General features: G+C 51.9%; 1 protein-coding gene across 1 annotated transcript in view; it reads left to right on the forward strand.

Annotated features, from left to right (window-relative positions):
- The window catches only part of ITPKB (inositol-trisphosphate 3-kinase B), a 71528-nt gene that overhangs the window by 39882 nt on the left and 8063 nt on the right, over window positions 1-23583 (forward strand). The window contains exons 3-5 of the mRNA XM_069800022.1: window positions 15022-15121; window positions 15755-15968; window positions 19122-19326. Of these exons, the coding sequence (XP_069656123.1) occupies window positions 15022-15121; window positions 15755-15968; window positions 19122-19326 (519 nt within the window). The remainder of the gene's footprint in view (window positions 1-15021; window positions 15122-15754; window positions 15969-19121; window positions 19327-23583) is intronic.

Consider the following 23583-nt stretch of genomic DNA (forward strand, 5'->3'; position numbering starts at 1 on the left):
GAGATAGATAAGCTGTGACCAGAGGTGTCACGTAGTGGTGGCTTTCTGCAGAAGCTGGGCAGGCTGCTGCCCCGAGCTGCTGCTCGAGGGACCATCACTGTGCTTGCCGGCACCCAACAGTGGGAGAGGAGCCTCGGTGCTGGGAGTGGGTTAAAATTGGTCCGTGAACTAAGGTGAACATCTCCTGGAGAGACCTGACCCCTAGAGCCACCAAAGCATGGAGCTGCGGGAGACCTTATGGTAAGCGGCTGCTCTTGGATGAGGTCATGTTTCTGCTCAGGCTGTGGCTGGTTAGGCTGTGCTTGCTGCTCTCTGTCCATGCTGCAAGGCAGAGGTCTGCCCCAAGCATGCACGGGGCTGGCTAAGCCCCGTTAAACTGCACTGGGGGCGATGGTATGGCAGTGGGGTGGGCATCCCTGCGGGTGGGACCCCAGTAGAGGGACTGGCAGCAGTGCCTGTGCTGGTGCAGCCGCATTGCCGTGGTCACAGCACAGCCAGGTACCGCATGTAACACTTTGGAGTGAGGATTGTGCCAGCACATCCTCTCCCAGGAGTCGCCGCTGTGCTCCTCATGGAAAGCCACTGGGAATTTTTGGTTTTCTACCCACACCTCGCTCTGCTTGGGACCTTGGCTTTTCTATACTCACACTCCGAGAAGTACAGTAGTAGGTGTGCCCTTTTTTTCAAGCCAGATCTGAAAACGTGCGCATGTTTATTCTGAACAAGGCAGATTTCTGGCTCCATTGTGCACTTCTTCATTTAAACATAGTGTAAGTAGCGCACAGCATGCCCTGCAGGATCCTGCCGTCTCTCGCTGATCTCTCGATAGCTTGCTCAAGAAAGCTACCTCCTGCTCTGCAAGCTTCAACACCATGTAATGGAAAAATATAGAAGTGGGGCCTGGCTGTGCGTCAGCGGGTGTCTTAGCAACCTCCGCCTGCGCTCGCCTCGGCGATAGGCACGCGGGACTGTCCGTCTCTGCAGAGGGATGAAATGTAGCATTAAGCATCCCCCCCCCCTTACGAGGGAGAAGAAGGAAATACCAGGGTTTGCTGGTGTCGCTGGAGCTTGCCGGGTGCTAACAAAGCAGTAATTTATGAGTGTGGTAAAGAATTTCATCGGTCTTCAAAGCAGGACAGAGGCATCTGGCACTCGGCCACTGCGTTTGTATCAGTACAGGAAAAACGCTGAATTTCTTCAAAGTTGCCACAGCGTTTCCTATTTTTAGATTAACAATGCATGTTTTGCTGTACGGCACCAAATGTCAACAAAGAATGAAGACCTATTTATGTTGCTTTGTAGTAAAGCTGAAGCAACAGGAAGCCGCGAGCCATCTGAGTGCCTTCTGAGCCCTCCAAAAACCCCATCCCGACTCAGTTGTAAAATGCACCGGGTGACCCGCCATGCCAGCTGGTTTGCTCTCTGATGGGGGAAGAACATGTGTTTTGGGGATTGCCCTCCCATCCTCAGACCCTTCAAGTTGCTACGTGAAGGAGAGAAACCAAATGCCCAGCTCTTGATTGCGCTCGCGTTCAGAGGCTTCTTGTTTCTTGCTGTCGTTCGCGCTCTCCCTTTTGAGGCAGCGTCTCGGCACCGGCGTGCATCTTGGTGCAGGTGCCTCTGCTGGTGCCTGCATTTCACAGGCAAAGGGCAGGCACTTGCTGGAGGAAGGGATGGTGCCAAGGGCCCTCTGTGCCCTCGAGGACGAGAGGAGTCTGGAAGGGCACCAGCTGTCCTGAGTTTTCCTATGGCACTGTTGGAGCAAGCTAGTTTTGGCAAAAGTTTCTAAACTTAAGGGCTCCTTTAATGTGAGGGCTATGGTTGCTGGCTTAATAAAATCAGCCCCAAAGGAATTGCTGCTCTGACGTTGGTATTTCTGGGTTGGAGAATGGAGGACGTCCAGGCTGGACATGTGGTTTAGGTGGCAAGGTTCCCCTTGCCTTGCTGCAGAAAAACATTTGGAGCATGAGTGGTGTGTTATAACACCACAAATGATTTTACTGCGAGGGCAGGCGCCAACTGCATGTAGGGGGGCATGAAGTAGATCTCAGCTCCGGAGGCAAAGCAGAGGATGCTTTGCACCTTGGCTTGCTGAAGCTGCTCATTGAGCTGTCACTGAGCGAGAGGAAGCGGCAGCGCCTGCCCTCTCTCCTCCTGCACTCTGCAAATGCTCTCCTGGGTATCTGCAGCAGCTGGCTGAGCCATGGGGTGAAGTTCTGGCCACTTGCTGCTCACACCCCCCCAGCCTCCTCCACTAGCTGCTTATTTGGGATGGAACCTCCTTTTTATCTTTTTATTTTGATTTGGAAAAATAAAATTAGAAAAAGCCTGTCAGAGACTCAGTGACTAAGTGCTTCATGTGCTGCTGAAGTAAATGAACAGCAAAATGTCTGAGGGGAGAAGATGACTAAGTTTTGCTACCTCCTCTTCTGCTTCCCTCACCCTCTAAGAGGAGCTAAACATAGTTGCCTGCAGCAGGAGGACTTCAGCAACTGGCTGCTACCCACAGATGCAGCGTCAGAGATCGTGGGCTCGTGCCTTGCTGAAAACCCCAGTCGTTTGGAGAACCAGGCATCTTCCCTACATTCATTTCTTTTCTCCCTTGCTCTTCCCCCAAGACAAAATATATTTAGAAACACTAAGACACAAGGAGCTAAACTCTGGCTTTGCTACACCCATGTTTATAATGGGTTTCTTGTATCGCTTCTGCCAGTGCCCTCGTGATTATAAGGCTAGATATAACTACCCTTCATCTTCTTGTCCTTTTTTGGACCAGAAAATGGCTTGAGCATCCTCTTCAAGCATCACAGTGCTGTTCCGAGAAAGGCTATCTGGATTTTAATACGAAACCCATGATCCCTACTTCTTTAAAAGATATCTCAGTCTTTTGCAACTCATCAGTGAGAAAATGCTGCTTGCTAAATCAGTACCTGGGGGCTGGCACTGGAGTTGTCCATAAACACCGTGTCATGCCGCTTGCCTTAAAAATAGCTTCTTTCAAGAGAAATATTTAGTTTATAAACAATTTTGCTTTAAAAAGAAATACAAGCAATCGTATCTCTCTGTAAATGGTGAACCTGAATTGCCTGGGTCACCCTCGGGTGATCCTTTACGTGTCTGGCATGTTGCCAGCATCACTGTGGTACTCAGACCCTCTCTTCCCGCATCCAGGGAGGGGGATGCTGGGGTTTTTGGGAGCGCCCTTAGGGCGCTCAGCGACTCTGCCATTGCTTTGGCAGAGCGGATCCCCCCCAAAACCCCAGCATCTTCCCCCTTGCGCCTGTGCCAGCGTCAGCCACCTGAGGTTACCTGGGGTCCCAAGTGAGCCGACAGCAGGGCAGGGTGTTTCTCCCCAAGCATCCTCTCCCCACTGCACACCCAGGGATTCAACACAGCCATTGCAGAGATGATTTTCCATTAGTAATGCTCAAAAGAAAGTTCCATTTTCCTGTTTCAGACGAGCATTTCCCTTTTGGGTTAGAGAAACCTCTTCCTCCCCACCACCCTGTGGAAGGCTATAAACATGCGCCGAAGCAGCAAATTTCTTTGCTGTCCTCTGTGTTCCTTTTTCCACCAAAAACCCGGCATCCCCCCAGCTGGCACCTCTGTGGCGTCGCATGCACCGGCTCAGGGGAGATCGTGGCCATTTATATAGGAGCAGCATGTTTTTTTCCTCAATTTCTTAGGAGTTAACAGCTGAAATCCTCTTTTTCTTAACCCGCCCCACCCCTGCGTGTCAGCACATGGTTGGGTTGGAAAATCCAGCCCCACGTGCTGCACCAGGATACAGGGTTGGGTAACCCTCTCCGCGTCTCCGAGGATCCTGTCCCTTTCCCTAAGGGCTCAGGGGTGTGCCGGGGTGCAGCAAGGCTTGTTGGCTCTGCGCGTAAGCTTCAAAGGCAGCGTGAAAGAAGCAGCGTAGGAAACCCCCATGGCTCATTTCTAGCAAGCAACCTCCTTGCCTGATGTCGTGACGGGCTTCTTCCCCCACTGCCCCACTAGCCTTTCCCTGGCGCAGGGCTGCCGAGCCGGCAGCGGCACGCTCGTTGGATGTTCTCGCACCAGGCAGGCGTGGCAGGACGTTGGCTTTGGCGGTGGAGGTACGTACCCAGCCCTGCAGAAGTTGAACCGTGTTGCTAAAGCTGGCATTTTTCGATGACTCATAACTAAAATGGCTAAGGGGCGTGCGTAGGGCTTTAACTCCGAAAATTAAGCCGAGGATAAAATTACTGCTGGTGCTGTGCTGTCTGCTTGCTGTCAGACCTTCTGCTGCCGTGGGCCGGGGGGCAGCTGAAGCGTGCTGTTAGCATGAATTCCTCCCTCCGTCCTTTCTCCAAGGTCACTCGTACCTGCACGGCGCAGCAGCCGTGCACAGCCGGTGCTCTCGCTCTGCTGAGCTTGTGCCACTGCCTGCCCTCGCCAGGCTGGCTGAGCCCGCTCCTGGGCGCAGCGGTGACGAGCACCCTGCCTGAAGGAGCACAGGCGCAGCAGGGTCTGGATCCGCACGGACAGGGAAAGGGGTAATTTGGCTGAAGTCGATGGGGACACGCTCCCTATTCACAGTCTGACGCTGCTGTGTGGGGAATCGGGAATGAGCATTTGAGATGCTCTGTGTTTGAAGGTGTTTTGAAGCCCTGTAATTAGCATGGCTTTGCTGTGCTCCTGGGAGCCCCTGGCTCCAGTTGGTTGTGTGTCCAGCGAGGAAGGAGTCCTTGTGAGCAGCTTCTCTTAAAGTGTAAGATTGGTGCTTCCCACACCCGTTTGGGACAGCGCAGCTGGAAAGCTGGCGGAGCAGAAAGTCTCCAGGGCGCCCACAAGGTAGGCTCAGAAGCGGTCCATGGCAAACGAACTATGTCTGTCTCATTCTGGTGGAGAGAAGCCTCATCTGTGCCACAAGCCCCAGTGCCGGGAGTAACAGATGCTGAGAGCTGTAAAAGCTGACTTGCGCTGCTCTTTCCTGCGCATCACCTTGCGGCACAAGGGGGGACTGGTCCACGGGTACCCCGTACCTGTAACAAGCCTCTCTTTGCCTTCAGGTCTAGACCACTTTTTCTAATAGCACTTGGGGTCAGTGCTGTTTTAAGACTGGAGCCTGTGCGATGTGGAGCCAGGCCTCCCACTCAATAAAGGCCCCTTGGCTGCTGTGCAAAATCACCCAGGGAGATGCTCTGGGCACTGCGTGGTGCATATGCAGCAGGTCTGCAGCTGCGGGGAGGAGGACTGCTGCATGACACGGGAGGTGTGCGCTGCCCCAGCATGCGCCGCAGCAGCCTGGCTGCTTGCAATGCCCCTCTCTCAGCAAAGCCACTGTCTTTCTAATATGATCCTTCTGTAAGGATCTGAAACCAAGGACTATCAAACTGCATTTCCACTCCTGGAGGAGGTTGCTGATTATATTTAGGAGCTGCCTAGGAAAAGGAGCCCATCCCATGGCAGTGTGTTGGGGGTGCTGGGGAGCCACGGCCGAGGCAGGCTGGTGCTCCCAGCAGCTCCTGTTCAAGCAGAAACTCCTCCAGCCACTTGGCAGAGGATTTGCGGTCCCAGCTCTGAAGCAGGAGAGACAATAAAACTCTAAATAGTACTTTAAATCATCAAAGTGCTATCCAAACATAAGGGACTCCAAACACAAATGAAAGTGCTAAACTGATTTAAAGGGGAATTAAAAGGTCACGCCTGTTGAACATTCAGCTTTAGAGTTTAGTCATGTTTATGAAACTTACAACTGCTCTTCTAAATCAGCTTTTTACACTTCATATACCCAGTAAATATGGGTATGTTCAGGGCTTATGACTAATTTTAAAAATTTTCTCTTCTAAACAAATTACCACAGCCATAGCCTGGCCCTTTTTTCCTTCCCTTCCATCTCTGCCTCCCACTCCAGCCGAAGGCACTTAAAAAGCATCTGAACATTTCACTTGCTCATGGAAGAGATGCATTTCTCACTCACATATTCCACAAAGTGAAGTTCAGTTATGGTCAAACAGCGGAAGAGCAGCGAGCAAACTCCATGAGCAGGCAGAGCGAGGGAACAGCGATGGAAATGTTTTCTGTGCGCAAGACTAGTGCAAGGTGCTGGGGGTTTCAGCAACACGAAGGCTTGAGTCTAAAAGCCAGACCTTCCTCATCCAGCTTCTCCTGTGGATCACTGCACTAACATTGCATGCCTTGGCATTGCTTTTGCATAACCTTGCTTGTGCATCATCAGTGCTTACGAGCATTATGCTCCTAGGGTGTTATATTTACAGCGTCCGTATCAATGCTGTCTGTGCTAATGCCAGAGGAAATACTACAGATGGCTACAACAGCACTGGAAGTCAGTGGCTGCACTGTCTGGCCCATGTCCACCCTGCCTGGTAATAAGTCAGGCTGAACGGATGAGTGATGTGGTATCACACCATAGCGTATGCCTGCTGTGAGCCTTGAGGGGAAAGGAAATCTGTCTACACCCCCCTTCTTTGGGGGCATGAGCTCTGGGCATTTCAGCTCACGTCATGGCCCATGTCAGAGAGCAGACTAGTCCAGTCCCAAGATTTCTGGGTCACCCTCTGAAGCAGACAGAAGGAAATCAGAATCAAAAACCAAGTATTAGAAGCTGCTTTGTTGCACTCATTGATGTTACTTCTGCGTTTGGTGTCTCTGACCCAAAATGCCTCTAAGCAGACTGTAAATGTAGCATCTTGGTTTAAATCCCTAAAAACTTGCCTTCAAATTGTAGAAGAGAGTGTTCAGCAGCCTGCATCCTGCAAGTAACTGTATCTACCAGTCGAAATAAGGCAGATTGGAAATAACTGGGACTTTACCATCTCCTGCTGGTCTGAGCACCTGTGCTGCTTCCCAACGTGCCATGTTTCAGGGGCCCCCCTTCCCAAAGGACCCAGGGCTCCAGGCCATCCCTTGGGAGGATCTGGCAAAGCCTACAGCTCCCGTCCCACCTCCGCAGCATGTAAGAGCCCAGCTCCTGTGCAAAGGTTGTTTCTTGCAGGAAGGCTGTGCCCTACCAAACCACTGCCCACTGGGGCACTCAGGTGTGACTTTTGGGAGCTGAATCTTCCTTATCCTAAACTGCAGCTCTGGCCTTTAGGTGGCTAAGCTGGACTTCAAATCAAGCAACCAGAGATTGATGCAGTTGTTTGTTTAGTGTCAAGAAAGGCCCGTCTTCTGGTCTCAGAGGGCATGTGGGAGGTAGCAGCAGTTCGGGATTTACAGTGGCAAGGTTGGGAAGGCGGAGGGGGGGGTCCTTCCCCACTGGCAGAATGAGAGTGAGAAGCGCTAGAGCCAGGACAGGCTCAGGAGCCCATATCCCCAACTTGCGCTGCGCTGCTAGAGGAGCCGATGAGCAGAAATGACGTTTTGAACCAGAAAGACAGTGGTGGATACTCTGGAACTGGGAAGGGGATCAAACGCAAGTCTCCACATGGAAATGGAGCAGTTTCCATCAAAGCCGATGACAAGTTCCCTGATATGGGGTCAGATCTTTGGACAGCACATCACATTTCTCAGCTGGACGCCTGATCTGGCTGCCTACAGCTCTGTGCACCAGCGTGCTGCACAAATGGGCTGCAGCGCTCCGAGACTCTTCTCACAAATCAGTTCACCAAGGCCCACTTTTGGCTACCAGCAAGTATTTTTATAATCTGCTGCTTTTAAAAGCTAGCTGCTTGCTGGGGAAAGAGCATTGTACAGCTTAAGTAGCAGTCCACCAAAAGTGATTAGCTGTTTCTGAATTATTCAGTTACCTTCTCCAAGCTGAAAATTGCTTAACAAACCTTATTTGTATGCACTTAATGAGTAACAAATACATTTCCAGAGATCTGGATCAGTTCCCACTCAGGAAAGTAGGCTGAACGTGTCTAATGCTGGCAATTAATAATTCAACCAGCTTTACGGGAAAGTCAGTTATGGCTGTTCTGCATTAGGAGGTTTTCAGCTTTACTGAAGTAAAGGTTCTCCATCAGGAAGAAATGCCTCATGGAGACCACCATAGCTTTGAGGCTCAGTTACTCTGAGCTCTAGTGCAGGCTTTACCTTCACTCTCAGTTAGGCTTTTTCGGCTTCTTTCCTTCTTTGCTGAATTGGACAGAATGGTCTAACACTGCCTCTCCTCTCTGTAGCAATTAACCCTGAGCGTGGCACTGACATGGATCCCACGCTGCTGCTGTGCTCTGCTTGTGCTTTGTGGGTGAGGAGGTTGCAAATGTCCTTATACATGATGGGTGACTTCTGTGCAGCTGGCTCCCACAGCCGCTCCGTTTCCTTCCATTGTGATAGGGGAGGTCAAACCGAAGGACTGCTGCTCACTCATCTGCCTTTGCTGCTTCTAATTCTCCTCGCCTCCACCATAAGCAGGAAGAGGGAGCCTGCAACAAGCTCCTGGTTTTTTCCAATACACTGGAATATTTTTTCGATGATCCCACCAGATGTTCCTGGCTTTCAGGCATTTTTACCAAGGCTCCTCTATCGCACATACTGATCTCTTGCAGATGGCAGACAAGGCAGTAGCTTTATCTCTATGACCCTCTACCCCAGATCTTTGGTCTTGGTGGGACTGCTCCCTGGTCCCACTGGAGAAAAGGGCATTCCTCACAAAGCCAGAGGGGAGTGGCTTCTCTCCTGCGAGAGGCAAAATCCTTGCTGGCTAAAATGAGACTATTCTGAAAAACAAAGTGTCTGAAGTAAAAGAAATAATGCACATATTAGGGTTGTTTCTCCCTCTAAATGAGATGAAGATCTTGGAAAGCAGCAGAAGCTACTATGCCCCAGCAGAAACTTCTATGCCCAAACCATCAAAATAATTTCTCTAATGGGGCTTAGGGGTTTGGACTAGAATTGCTAGGCAGCCAGGAGTGCCTTTCAGTCATCAAACTGTATTTCCTTATATCAACTTGAGTGGTCTGTTGTTGGGCCTCACTTTATCTTTGCTGAACAACGGCCACAGGAGCCTGGCTGGCATTGCCTCTGCCAGGTTTTGGGGAGCTGCTGAAATTTTTATTAAATGCCTTGTGTGACTAAACCAAAAAATGCCCACTGATCCAAAGCCTTCCCATTGCAAGCTGCTCCTCTGGCCAAAACAAGGCTATTTAGCCATTGTGCAGTACAGAAGCAAATGCATCAGTGAGGATGAGGGGGGTTTGCATAGGAGGAAGATGATGTAAAATAGGGGCTGTCACTTGCTGCCAGCATCAGGGTCAGTGGTCACAGCCTGGTGCATGCTGAAGCGGTCACTGGGCTCTTTCTATTGCTGCCTGGACAGAGGGAGAAGTTCAGGGGGCTGAGAGATGGCAAAGCCGAGCAGAGCATAACCCCAGCTCTGCACCACGTTAGCGATCGCACTCCGGAGCACGTCACGGGAGCGTATTCGGCCGGGATCCTGCATTTTCATCGCCCACATGCCAGGACGCGCCGGGAGGAGGCATCCCACGGTACCTGCCAGCTCTGCCCCGCTGCCCTCCGTGCCTAGCGCCCAGCACAATGAACAAAGCTGGCCTCCTTGCCGCGGCTGGAGTGACAAGGTTTTTCCCCAGTCAAGGGAAACAATCATCACTAGGGAAACCTTAACTACTTTTTAGAGACCAAAAGAAAACGCATTCATTCTTTTAAACATGGAAAACTAAATGGCCTCTTTTTCCTTGGCTGCATGTGCGTGGCCGCGGAGCAGGCTGACACGGAGTGAACTCTCTGGGCAAACGCTCCCCCCACTTATTTAGTTATTAAAGAAGAGGGCTCTCCGGCGCAAAGTTTGCCCTTCTCAGCTGCTTGCCACGTTGTTTTTTAAACCAACAAGGCTCCAGATATGAGGAGCGACTCGCCAACCCTCCTACTTGTGAGTGAAACATCCCGGATCCCTTCTGAGCTGTGCCGAAAGCCCCTTCCCGCAGGGGCCCCCGGCACCGCAGCACTGCAGCTGCACTTCTCCTTTTGGAAGAGCTGGAAGTGAAAGCGAAGAGCGGAGAGGGGCCGCTGCACCTCCCACCCACAGGAGCCGCAAGGGACGGTGTTTGGAGAGTCACCCCGGCACCCGAGGAGCGAGCGAGGGTGCTGGGCACGGAGCAAGGCTGGCACGGTGCCTCTCCTGAGCCGCTGCGCTTGGCGAGGGGTGGGCAGCCGGGAATGTGCCGGTGGGGCTGCCCGGCCACCCGGGTGTTTCAGTTCTGCAAGGAGCACCGAGGGTGGTTGGATGTCAGCATGCTACAGGAGCGGGGCTTTCTCCAAAGTGAAGGGAAAGCCAGGGTGTCACTCATGCAAGCCCCTGGGCCGCAGCAACTCCACTGAAGCCAGGGGAAGTGGTGGGCATTGGTGACGCTGCTGTCTCCTCACAGGTTTCCTCCATCTCTTCTGATTCTAGGCTATTTCCTGATCTTCCTGGGAGAAGGGAGCTGAAGTTCTTTTCAGAATTGGGAAAATCATTAATTTAACATTGCTCCCACTCTTTCCCATCCCTGCCCTGGCTGCGTAATCTTGCCTCTAATGGTGCATGCTCTAGTTAATAAAAAGCACTGAAATACAGGTCCAGCTCCTGCTATTTCCAGGAACATTTGGTCCCATAAAACATAGGAAACCATAATTTAAGCAAATTAAATCAGTTATTGCCTATCTGTCTGGCTGAATGCATGGAAAGGGAAGAGCACCCCGCTGGCTCTGTGCACAGGGAGTAACACCAGCCAAATTCCACCAGCGGCTGCACTGGGAAAGGGAGGCAACGGGCAATCCCAGAAAGCCACATCTCCTTCAAGCAGACATTAAAGGAATGCCATATGCTATAGGGAAAACGTACAGTGAGTACTGAGCTCATCAGTCACTTTTTGTTTAATCTAATTAAACACAATGTATCCTCTGACCTTCTGGGTTGGCACTAAATTCTCCTATGTTGTTCTTTCCACATGAAGCTCTATTGACAGATGGGGAAAGCCTAGTTTGCTTTAAGCTTCAGATAAGTAAAGTTAAACATGCAGCAGATAAAATTGTTTTCCCAGCGCTGCTCTCCCACTGACCAATTGTGGGTGCTCGCTGGGAGGGCTTAACTCCTCTGGCCCGTATCCCACCCCCGGCTCGGGGCACCGCGCTCTGCGGTGAGCAAAAGTTGTAAGAGGGCAGAGGCGGAAGCTGAGTGCTGCAGCAACCCTTGAAAGTTCATTTTTAGAGTTGGTTCTAACACTTGCTCAGCTTCATTTCTGTGTGGCAGATGATTAGGGAAAACGGTGCCGCTTCTCACTAAATATATTTCCAGAATCACTAAGTAATTTGCTACCTAACAGCTAATCAGTCGGCATTTGCTGATGCTGAAACAGGTTTTAAATAAAAAGTGTCGAATTGCATCAGACACCTCGTGCATATTCCCTGCTTATACAGGCTACATGCTGTTGCTGTGTGTGCAAGGGCACGATCGGTCAACACGGCTTCGTGAGTTTTCTGGGAGGGAAAGCAACCACAGCGCTGGATTTGGGGGAGAGCAGGGTGCCACAGGCAGGCACCGGGTTTGATCATGCAAGTGAGTTGGAAGCGTGCTCAGCTTTCAGCGTGACAACCTGCGTGCTCATTTCCTTGCAGGCAAACAAGAAGAGCATGTATCTGCCCTCCACCAGCATCACTTGGTAAAGCTACCTGCAAAGCTATTTTTTCCAGTATGGTGAAAAATCCTTTAGTCTGAGTCCAGGGAGTTACCGCAGGTAACTCTTCCATGTACGTACAGCTGCACCTGTGCTCCTGGACCTACGCACAAATAACTCCTTGAAATATAAACCAAAAGTTACAGAAGAGCCTGGAGGCGATGCCCTTATGGTTCCCGATAGGCTGGGTTAAAGAAGATTTCTTTACTGGAAATAGCTTTAATACTTCTTTTGTGTATTAACAGTGCTGGGCAGGGTGGGAGGCAGCAGCCCGCCGAGCGCAGAGGGGCTGTTTCTTGCACGTGGCCGTGGAGTCAAACTGGAGTGGTGTGAACCTCGTGGCTGTGATCTTCCATGGCCAGTTGCAGGAGCTTGACATGGGGGTTGGCATGACCGGGATCCCAAGCCGTCAGCTTTGAGATGTCTGAACTCATGCCGGTGTTCGAATAAATGCAGACCTCTTGCTGGAAGCTCTCAGCCATCCCCAGTGACTGTGAAGGACCCTGCCGATGGTTCACAGCCGCATAACATCTCTCTTGAAGCCGTAGGGAAAGTACAAAGGATGACATTCTGCCTGGGGAGAATTCCGTTATCTTCAGGCATAAGGGGGTGGCAGGATCGCTAGGGGCATTGGCCAGTGTCGCTGCTCCATGGTCGAGCCTCTGTCTCTCCTCTGCAGCAGGTCGGCAGCCCCAGAGAGCAGGCAGATGAAGTCGTGCAGCTGCTGATTTACTAGGGGAGCTGCTCCTTGCAAAACTCACTGCCTTTTGAGCACTCCCACGACAGAGCGACCAGACATTTTTTATAGATACGTACAACCCCCCAAAAAATTGGACCCAGCAGGCTGCTCTGCAAAATGAGCTGTGCATACTGGTCAGTAACATGCGATGGGCTGAGGGGACAGCTTCCTTTTGATGAAGCAAACTTTCCCTCATAACACTGGGAGGGAGCTCAGGCTTAAAACAAAAATCCAACGACTCCTGAAGGAATTGCAAAGGGGACAGTTCCTCCTCTCTCCTGCAAGTGCCCACATGGTTGCCCCCATGAAGCCAGGGGGAAGACGCTGCATGAAGCAGAATTGCCGGTGACCCCTGCGGCAGCGACAGCTTTCCTCACAGTCTATTTCCAGCAAGCTGGGAGTGACTTGAGATGGATGAAGCCACCTCAAGCCTCTCCATAAAACAAGTCCTTAAAATCTGGGTTGGAAACGCCTGGCCACCTGAAACCTGGTTGTGCCTGGATGAAAACATTTCCCTCTGGTGTAAAGGGATGGGGATGTGCTACCTGTTCTTCATGCGGGTGTGCTCAGTGCCTGGCTTTCTGTCTTGTTGAACTCAGCAGAAAGGTTGTTGTGGTGTTTTGTGTCTCCGGGGGACTCGGGGCCATTACCCTGCGCTGGGAGCAGTGCCGGAGCAGAACACATTGCTTCTGGGAAAGCCCCGGGAGGGGGAAGCCAGGGTGGCTTGCCCTGCTTCAGGGGCCGCTTGCTTTCATTCTGCCTGTGCTTTGAAGTACCTCAAGGTTTTAGCTATAAAGCTCTAACCACTGAAAAATAAAATCTTGGCTTGGGAAGGCGCGTTGCCTTGGCATGTTTCCTGGGACTGAGTGACTTATGATGCTGTGCTGTAAGTGGGGGAGGACTCCTTCTCCTTGTTTTAGAGGAGGTGGGTCACACTCCTCTGGAGTCCAAACTCCCTCGGAGACTTTTTCTTTCCCCTTTTTTTCATGACATCAGCCAGGACTTGATGTTACTATTTTAAAAACAAAAGGAGGGGACACCCCCCCCACACACTTCCCTCCCGCTCTCTGCCAAAAGGAGAACAAAGAACAGCTAAAGCGCACAAGTTCTGGCACTCTGTTTGGAAATAAAAACATTCATCCTCATGTCAGGTAGGGAACTGCCCGACCCCCCTGCCAAAGCAAGCAAGCCGGGCGGCAGAGCAAACCCGCGGCGCAGAGGAGCCTGGGCGAAGGGGATGCCCGGTGTCACCCCGCGCTTGGGCAGCTGCTTGCCAAACTCCTGCGCTGCTGTACCAGTGCCAGGGCACGCCGGGACGCTCCCGGCCACGGGCAGTCATCCAGGGAAAGGCCACCCTGTTCCTCCCGGGCTGGGAGGTGGGGAAGGACATTTCTTCTTCCCCTCTCCCACCGCTGGTCCCCACAGTATGGGCAGCTCCTGCATCTCCATGCTCCCCAGCAGGGCTGGTGCACAGCGCAGGGGTAACCCGATGTAATTTCCACGCTTTGGACACTAACGTCTTTGTCTGGCTTCTTCCTCGCCATTTAAACATGTCAGCAGTTCCCAGCGCAGATTCCTGTGCTGTGAGTTCACCCCGGACAAGTATCCAAACTGCAAGTCGGGGCTGCTGGCTCTTCCCCGCCTGTCTGTGAAGCGTTACTGGAACAAGGGCTGGTTCTCCAAACACGAGGAAGAGATTACTTGGGCTTTCTGGTTAAGGCTCCCTCCCATGCCTTCAGAGCAGAGCAAATGAGGATAATTTATCTGTGGGCTTCCGGCTGAACCCAGTAGCTTGGAGCAGCCAGGACTATGCCGTCTGTTTGTCCCAGCTCCTGCAAGAAGGCATTTTTCCATTGTCGCCGTTGTGTATTGTTCGCCTGATTTGTTTGCTCCATCGCCTTCTGGGGCCAAGATAAGAAGTCGTCCCCCTGCCTTTTAATGGCGGCATGTTCCCCAGCACAATCCAGGGAAAAACTGTCTCAGGAAAGAGCCTTCAAAAGAGGCTTTCATATGTCCGACAACCCTCATTACAGTCATGTAAATAGTTTTGTGCGATCTCTCTGGCTAGAAACACAACATGTCAGAAGGGAATTGTTCTCTAAAATGTAGTTATGGATGGGCCAAAGCAGGCGGATCAGCCGCATGCGGGTTGCCAGCTTAATGGACAAAGCAGCTGCCTTTCAGTGGGGAACAAAAGCCAGGCAGTGAGCCTATGCGCACTTGTGTGAGCGTCTCTTATTCCCCGTGGGAGCTGGAGTTGAGTTTTGTGGCCAGGTAGAAATCCTGGGCTCCCTTCCCTGCTTCATCTGCCATGATCTAATGCAGTACCCAAGGATGGGTTAATGTCCCTGCTGCTTCTGCAGAGGGATGCGGGGAGCGGAGACAAGGTAATGCGGATGGCTGAGCCCTCTGCAGCAGAAGCAGCCAACTGGAACAACACTGTAACACCATCCACTTTAGTGAAGTTACTCGTGATTTTTGAATGTAGAGTCGAAGCCCAGCAGCTCTGGCTTGGCACAGGGCAATGGGACAAGAGCAGATTCTCTGTTTGCTTCCATCCTGCGCTGGCTCCGGTGCCTCCTCGCCTGTCCAAAACAGCTGCATGCTGCCTGAAGTGACTTTACGGACAGTAAAAGCTTAAAACATTGCATTCACCTTCATGATATTTTTCTCCCTTAGAGCAAATCATGGCGGAAGATCAAGAATATGGTGCACTGGTCCCCATTTGTGATGTCTTTCAAGAAGAAGTACCCTTGGATCCAGCTAGCGGGACATGCAGGTATGGAGCATGGGGAGGGGCAGAGTGGTGGAAAGGCTCTTTGTTATCTCAGGTTAATGGGCTTTGTTGGCCAGAATTGCTTCTGACTGCTGCATGGATGTCACAGATTTCAGCTCCCACATCTCTAGCCCAGGAGAGTGACTTACCTAAATGCTAGGGAGGGTGACATGAAGGTGCAGTGCTCTGTGCTTTCAGTGTCCCAGGGCCAGCGGTATTACTGCTACTTTTTTCTCAAGCAGCAGAAAGCTGAGTCCTTTGGGTGAGACCCAAGCCCTCTTGCTGATCCACAGCAAAGCAGGTGATGCTGCCCAGCACAAAGATGCCCCACGCATGAGCCTAGAGTCAAAGGTGTGAGCTTACCATGAAGTACACAGAGGCTGTGAATCAAATGTATTGGGTGCTGCAAAGCAGGTCTCTGCCCTGTTTAAGGTGTGACATTGCTGGTCATAAACCTCTGACACTACATGTGAATCTGGCAGCCTGAGCTTGCAAGTCCCAGCCTGCAGGGACTCTTTCGGGTGCAGGTGTAAACGGAGATCCTTCCAAGTTGCTGGGCTGCCCTTCTTGTTTTGGAAAGGCACAGCATCATCCCCCATCCAAAACAAGTGCCACGTTGTCCCTTGTCACCCTCAGGTAGTTTCAAGGCGGCAGCCAACGGCAGGATACTGAAGAAGCACTGTGAATCGGAGCAACGCTGCCTGGACCGCCTGATGAACGATGTCCTGAAGCCCTACGTTCCTGCCTACCACGGCGACGTCGTGAAAGACGGGGAGCGATACAACCAGATGGAAGATCTGCTGGCTGAATTTGACTCCCCCTGCGTTATGGACTGCAAAATGGGGGTCAGGTGAGTGACTCTGGGGATGTTGTTTGAGTTTTATGATGGGATACTCAAAGCAAATGCATTTCCTGGGTAAAACCCTCCGAAACACACAAGTGAGAATACCAGGCTCACCTGTCTTCAGGAAAAGCTAAGCCAACAGCGTGAGGAGAGTGCCATGGGGAAGCCTGGGTACAGGAAGGACACACTAGGCTCTTTCCTACTCTACTTGTTGACTATTGCGTGTGCTGGGAAAGTGGTTTGGTGCAGTGGAGGGGACAGCACTCTATTTGGGTTTGGGTACACTAGAATGGCACAGTAGCTTTCAGGAGGATGGCAACCTGCCTCTCACTGCTGCAGCTGGACACAGCCAAGGGGCAGGGAGCAAAAGGTGTGGGAGATCCTGCCCAGGGTTCCAGAGAAGTGAAATAAAGGCACTTGAATGGCACAGCTTTGGTGAGTGAGAAACTTTCCCTCTGCTCACTCTTTGCTTCCATGCACACTTGAGGGATAAAATGTGTGTGCTAAGTAGTTAAGTGCCTTTCATGCAAAGCTCTTGAAATGTTTCCTAACAGATGAGCAACATTACCCGTGTCCTCCTCAAGAACCATCTACAGATATGCCAAGATCCCAGGCTGCAGCCACTTGGCCAGCAGCAGTTTTTGAGCTAGCGACTCCACAGCTGAGAGGGTGTCCCGGAGCAAATGGGAGCAGGGCTGGTGACCCCAGGCGGCTGCCAGTTTTGGAGCAGCCTCGGGCCACTGCTCGGCCCTGGGTCTGCTGCAGGCTGGTGTCAGGGTGGGTTGAGACCCCCCTCGCTGGCTAAGGTGCAGCCCAGACGCAGTGGAGATGCTTGCGCTGCTGGAAAAGCTGATGGTTTCTGTGGGAGGGAGGAATCTTTTTTTTCCCCTCCTGAACTCCCAAAGTGAAACTCGAACTGGCGTGTCGGGCTGTCGGCAGGGAAGAGGCGAGGAATACTTTCCACCGGAGGGGTGGAGAGAAGGGCAGGGGGCCCCGGCGCAGCCACGTGGCCCTGGCAGACACACACCGTGCTGCTGTGGGACAGAGATGGGACCCACTCTGGACCCAGAGATGACAGCCACCAGAAGAAGACCTGCTGGTCGTGCTGCCCAGGTGCTCCTGTGGCTGCCTCTGGGAGGGGGAAAGCCTCCTGCGCACAAATCGCAGGTTGGGTGATTTGCACAGCTGGGTTTTTGGAGCTAAGCCAGGCAGAGCAGGCAAGGGAGCAAATGTGTTGGGCATCATCATCATTAAATAAGATGGTGCTGTGGGAGGAGCTGGTGAGGGAGGGTGACTTGGGCTAATGTTGGGGAGTGGGGCATCTCCATGGCCGGGCGGGAGAGGCTCTGGCAGATGAACTAAACCTCAAGGCTATTAAACCTGTCCTCTGAGCCAGCAGCTTGCTGCCAGGCAGATACAGGTTTAGTTTTTTCCTGCCAACCTGGCTTTGGGATGCGGCAGCCTCCTGCAGTCACCCCTAAACAAAACTTTGTCTTTCTTAAGCCCTGGTAATGGTTCAAGCCTGGAGCAATGTGGGGGGACCAAACCGCAAACACAGATGATCTGTCGTTCTCATCAAAAGGAAATCTAGCTTTCTGAGCAGCACTTCTGAGCGTGCCACTGCTTTATGCTGCTATTTTATTCTGTCTGCCCAAAAATCATGGGTTTGGTGATCTCAGCTAAAGCCTTTCATTGCTTTTATCATCTGCAGTGTTTTTCAAAGGGGCTCATGCTCTGAGAGTGTCTGCTCAGTGATCATATGCCTGCCCGGAGAAAAGACACCAGTCTGCCTTGCTAAACCTGTGGGAAACACAGGAAGACCGTTCCACGCAGTCTGCCTAGCATCCTCCCTGTGCATTTTGCTTGGTTCTGGTAGTGAACTGCACGCTCAGTGCTGGGATTTTGTCACAAGGGACATGGGGAGAGGACACAGCCCCTCTGCAGAGCTGGTCGTGGCTAATGGGAGGTGTAGAGCAGTTTGGATTTGGGGGGAAGGAGGTGCCAGATAGGGTCATTCCTGTGTGGTTTTGCTGGGACATCTCACCTGTCTTGCGAGTTGCTTGGAGAGAGCCTGGGCACTTGCTGGGCTGAGCTGGGGCAGGTTTGGGAGCCACAAGAGGAGTTACATAGTGGTTTATTACTGCTGCAGGAAGTATTATTTTGTGGATGATAGTTTTCTGCATGACAGAGTGCAGAAGTTCTCCACCGGTGTGCTCTGGCACAGAGTGGTGCTCCTCTGAAGGATGCATAAAACCAAGGTCTTTGCACGCTCCTCTGCACCCTCCATCCTCCTTCCCCCATTCCCCCACCCTGGCTGTACCCCATGGTCCTGGGGGGACAGTAAGCACCTGGCCAAGGCTGCATCCCTCCCTCTGCTCCATCCTGTACAGGAAACTTTAGCTAGATAGTCCACTTAAAACAAGCCTATACTGGGCAAAATCACCAGCAGCAAAACAGACCTGTGTGAAAACACCCTGTTTAGCAGCCTGCAAGGCACAGCTCTCATGGTGCACAGGGTGAGGTGATGGGAAAGCACAGGAGAGGCACAGGAGCCGCAGCTGCCCTCCTCCTTCCCCCAAATCCAAACTGCTCTACACCTCCCACTAGCCATGCCCAGCTCTGCAGAAGGGCAGGAGGGAGCAGCAGCCACCCACATCGGCCAAACCTCGGAGGCAGTGGCAGCTAACAACGAAGGCTGGTACGCAGCAATCTCCTTCTTGCCTTCAACTCAGCCAGGTCCCAGAGCATGTGGGCAGTTTCCTGGGCACATCTTGAAAGTCATATTTAGTTTGTCAGAGCCGCTAAGTCACTGCTCAGGTTTGCTAAGCATTGGGAAACGGACCCCCAGGACCAAGGGGGGGTGGTAGCAGCAACACCATAAGGACCTGCAAGAAATAACCTCCCTTGTTATTGCCAAACTGGTTGTGGTTCCTTAATGAACTGAAAAGCTATCAGGTGTTGATGATGGGGTGCTAAATAACTCAGGATCAATTCATCTGCAGTGAGGCTTGCTCCATCATTTCCTATGCTGCCCCACTCTGTAGGGATCAGATATCATGGGTAGGCCTGATTTTGGGGTAAGGGCTGTCTGTGGGTATATGGCACCTTGTGTGGTAGCACTGTGGCCTTGCTAATGTCCCCTGCCCTCACTCCTTGCAGGACATACTTGGAGGAGGAGCTGATAAAGGCCAGGAAGAAGCCGAGCCTGAGGAAGGACATGTACCAGAAGATGATCGAGGTGGACCCTGATGCTCCCACTGAGGAAGAGAACGTGCTGCGGGCAGTAACCAAGCCCCGCTACATGCAGTGGAGGGAGACCATCAGCTCAACCGCCACGCTGGGCTTCAGGATTGAGGGGATAAAGGTGAGGCTGCTCCAGGCGTGCAGAGCAGGGGGAACCGCTGCTGGGAGCGTTTGGTAACCAAACTGACTCCCTCAGAGGCACACACACAGCAGACTGGTGGCAAGACCATGTCACATCAGGACATCCCTGGTCCCTGCAGCCAAACCACCCTTGTCAGGCACCTGGCTTGGGGCAGTGCCGCTCTTCTGAGAGCACAGCTGTGCTCAGGGCATCAATGCAAGAGGACAGTTTTAGCCATAATCTCATTAAATCAGCTACTTGGTTGATTTCCCTGACTATGAAATGCAAAGTGCCATTCTCTAACTTGAAGACTCAAATTAGTTGTTTGCTTTTAATACTGCTGTGCCGCTAGGCTGAGCCATTAATCCAAATCGCAGCTTGAACATGTGCTGATCCATGTTTGGAGCTGTGAGGTTAGCTGCAGTTGGTGAGGAGCCTGTATTTACATCCCTGTGTGGAAAAATTCAGCAACAGAGCACTATGAATGGGGTGAATACAAGCAGCAGTACTTTCTGCTGGCACCTGCATGCATGTGTAACCTGTTAACTGTGCTTGCTCAGAGCTAATGCTCGCATTTCTGGAGATACCTGCTGGGATGCTCTCGTGTCCCCATTAGATGAGCCAGTCCAGGAGTTTTTCTCCTGGCAAGCAGACTTTGTGGTGAGAGAGATGTCCGGAATAGCACTTGAACAAAGTTAGGTCTGTAGCCGCAGAGCAGTTGTATTAGTGATAGAAGACTTGCATGAACATTAGCAATGGCATATGCCTTTTGATAGCCAGCCAACATGAATTAAAGGTAATATCACACTTGAGCGAAGCATTTCATCGCGTGCCTGGACATGATGTTGGCTTGGCAGCTGAGGGGAGCTCAGTCAAGTCATGCCTGCAGTAATTCAGGCTTGGGGCACTGCTGGGGGCCCAGGCAGTAGCTCAGGGCAGCTGCTCACTCTTAGCAGAAATGATGGCTCAATTTCTACATGTATCTTGGTTGGAGAAGTTTCTTTCTCTTGATCACAGATCGTTTTTCTCCTCTCTGAGTCAGGCTGGATTCTCCCAGAATGCCCGTCTGGGTCTCTGTGGCCTTAAACTCCTGCACCTCTCCTCTCCTGATTGGAGATAGTGGTATCAAAATGATAGAATTAAAACAAATGAAGCCGTTCCCTGAAAAAGCCTTCACATCAGATTTTGCAGACTTTCCTGGTAGTGTTCCCCTTCACCTTGCCAGTCAAACAGCAAGCAAATGCAGATGTTAGACCATGGGTTTAAAAGGTGATCATCAGGAGTGGGTCACTCAGAGCCGCTACTTCTGATTACTCGCATACCAAACCTCCGGTGGGAAGGGACTTGCCTGTCCCACTGTGCAGGACAAAGTCCCTGGGCTGTGGGAAGCCCAGCAGAGCACGTTGCACTTAGGGAGGAGGGCACCTTTTTCATTGAACTGTTTCATGGGCAGCAGAGGACAGTGCATTTATCCCTAACTCAACCACTCTCAGAAACCCAAGGAGCAGCCCTCGGGCTGAACCCCTTCAAGAGTTTTCTGGCAAGCAATGCAAAGCTCCCGTGCCCCTGCCTGGGATGCTGCTGGTCATGCTCCCCCACAGCAGCTTTCTGTGGTGCCCTACGTTGGGTCAGGGCACTTGCCTGCTCGTGCAGCTCTTCCCTGATCTCCCCAGCTCTCCCAAAGACCCTTTTCTGCCATGGGTACCCACAAGCACGCTGTGAGCTGCTCTGGCTCGGGACAACCCTTTGCCTAGTTCCCATTGCTGTTGTTTTGCTGGTGCTTATTATAAACCTGAGGCTATATAAAAAAAGGAGTGGGCCAGTTGGGACCAAAGCTCCCATGCACAGTTTCTTCTCCCTGCTTTCTTGCTATAATCAGGAATATCTGCCTATTTATAGTCCAACATGATATATCCTTGGCCTCCAGAGGTGCTTCTCAGCCTATGATCTGGGGACATTTAGGGGGCTTTATGGCAAAAGCAGGTCATATTGAACCACTTGAAGTGAAAAATGTAAAAAAAAAAAACAAACAACAAAAAACCAAACCAAATCGTATTCCCACACAGGCCAAAAAACACTGTGGAGGGAAATAAAAGCCATAAAGGAGTGGTGAGAGTTGCTCCTGGTTTAGCCGACCGTAAGTGAGCTGCTGCACAATGTGAGCTGTGGATTTTTTTAAAGAGGTGAGGCAGCCCTTTAATTGAAAAATGTTGAGAAGTGCTGGCCTCCAGGAGTAATCCTGCTGCTGCTGCTAAGGGCTGACTAATTCGATCAAGGCTCTAATTACTATAATTCTCCTTAAATCCCTCAGCTTCTGCATTATTTTCCCCTAAGCTACAGCATTAACAGTTCATGCTGGTTCCCGGCTGGCTTTTTTTCCAGCAGGGCTGTAGAGCTGGTCGTGCTGTGCCATATCCCTGTATTTGCCCTATTTCTGAGGTCGAGTCTCTGCATCAGGGAAAGCACCTTCAGTGCTTTGAGCTGCTACTGAGCCCTCAGAGGAAAATTCAGGAAAATGCTATCTAATGACAAGTCCCCCCATGGTTTCTTTTCTGCTGTGGATGCTTACCTGGGAAGAGCAGGGGTGAATCTGCCCTGCCGCTTCCTCATGGCTGGAGGCTGATACAGAAGAGCACCTTGCCGTGCAAGGGAAGGGCAGGATTTGGCCCTGGGTGTGTGGGCTGGAAGGGGGCACAGGGGAAGGAGAGGAGCAGCAGTAACCTTTGGGACAGCGCAGGCAGGTGAGGTGAACAGGCAGCTCAGGGTTGGGAATGAGGATGGGGACCCTTTCCTGGCTGAGCACCTGCTTTCCCAGGTGGCCTCAAGGATGCGGTTCTTCCTCTTTAAAATGGAAATTTTCCACTGCAACAGGAGATAATGACACTCATCTAACTTTCTGGAGTAGCTTGAAACTGCTAGAAACAGTAGCTATTAATAAAATTACCATGCTAAAAGTAATACAAGTGATCCCTGGTGACCCAGTTGAAGCTTACTGGAGCTCACTGCAAGAAGTTTCACTCCTGAGCTCCTGCTCTGGTCCGAGAGTCACTCACCATTGCCTGCAGCAAGGCCATGGTGGGATGATATTCCACAGGGCTGGGATGTTTGCGGGGTCCTAGAGCAAGCCCTAAAAGCCTTCACCTGACTTTCCCAAGATGGGCAGCTCACAAGCCCCATCTGAGGCCGGACACAGTGCCGGAGGGAGAACCGGCTGACCCGAACCCTGCCCCAGTGACGCCAGTGCAAACTGGAATCGCTGATGGGGCGGAGGTTGCGATAGTCCTTATCAGCCCCCCTCACATTTCTGCTGCGTGGAAGCCAGCCCCCTTGGGGCTTGGACACCTGTAAATGTCATGGCAGTTGTCAGCCCCACGGCAGCAGCGTCTTGCTGGGCAAGGAAACTGCGGGAGGTGGGTAATGATGGGAGCAGCTTTACGGATAGGCTGTTTGGCTTTTCTGAAGCCTAGATTGCCTTATCTGAAAGGCCATCTGTGGTTTTCATTTATTTTTAGGAGCACTTAGAAGTCCATCTCCTTTCTTGGATGCTTTGTGGAAAGTTCTGCTCTTTACATGTGAAATTAGTGCTGTGGCACTTCTCCAAATTGATATCTATTGTCCTCCGGGGAGAGGGTGGGTTGATTTCTGAACTGCCACGTCAGGGCTCACGTGATGGACGTATAGCGGCGTAGCACCCTTCCCCTATATATTCCGCACGTGCCACAAGAGCACCCTTGGCGAGGCCTCCTGCTTGTGCTGCTGCCACCCCATAAGACACAGCTGAAAGCAGCGACCCTGGCTCTGTTCGGTCCATCAGCAGGATGGGTGCTACGGCAGGGAGGTCTCCAGCGAGAAGGTCGTCCCTGGCCCCTGCCGATGTGTGCTCTGGCAGCGGTTCGCCTTGCTTTTATGCCCTGTGGCAGGGTAGTGGTCAGGCTGGATCCAGGGTGGTTTGAAGCTGGGTGCATTGGTTGCACCTCGTACAAACAAAGTTTTTCCTGGAGACTAAGACCTTTCACGCATTGCTTTCATTATCGCCTTTGTTAACACTTGCACAAAACGCAAGCTGGAAGTTGGAAGTGTGCTGTGTGATTCATCCCAAGCAGCGCATCAGGTGTGGGTTTGGTGCTGGGCTTGGCTTGCCCAGCTCTCTGCAGCCTGGGCGCTTGGCCTTTCCCCAGGCTGGACTGGCCACTGTGCCCACGGCCAGCCTTCTTCCAGGGGGATGCACGTGGCCCCATCCCAGGGCATTTACCTGGA

This window comes from Haliaeetus albicilla, chromosome 13 (assembly GCF_947461875.1).
Source record: "Haliaeetus albicilla chromosome 13, bHalAlb1.1, whole genome shotgun sequence".
Lineage (NCBI taxonomy): Eukaryota > Metazoa > Chordata > Aves > Accipitriformes > Accipitridae > Haliaeetus > Haliaeetus albicilla.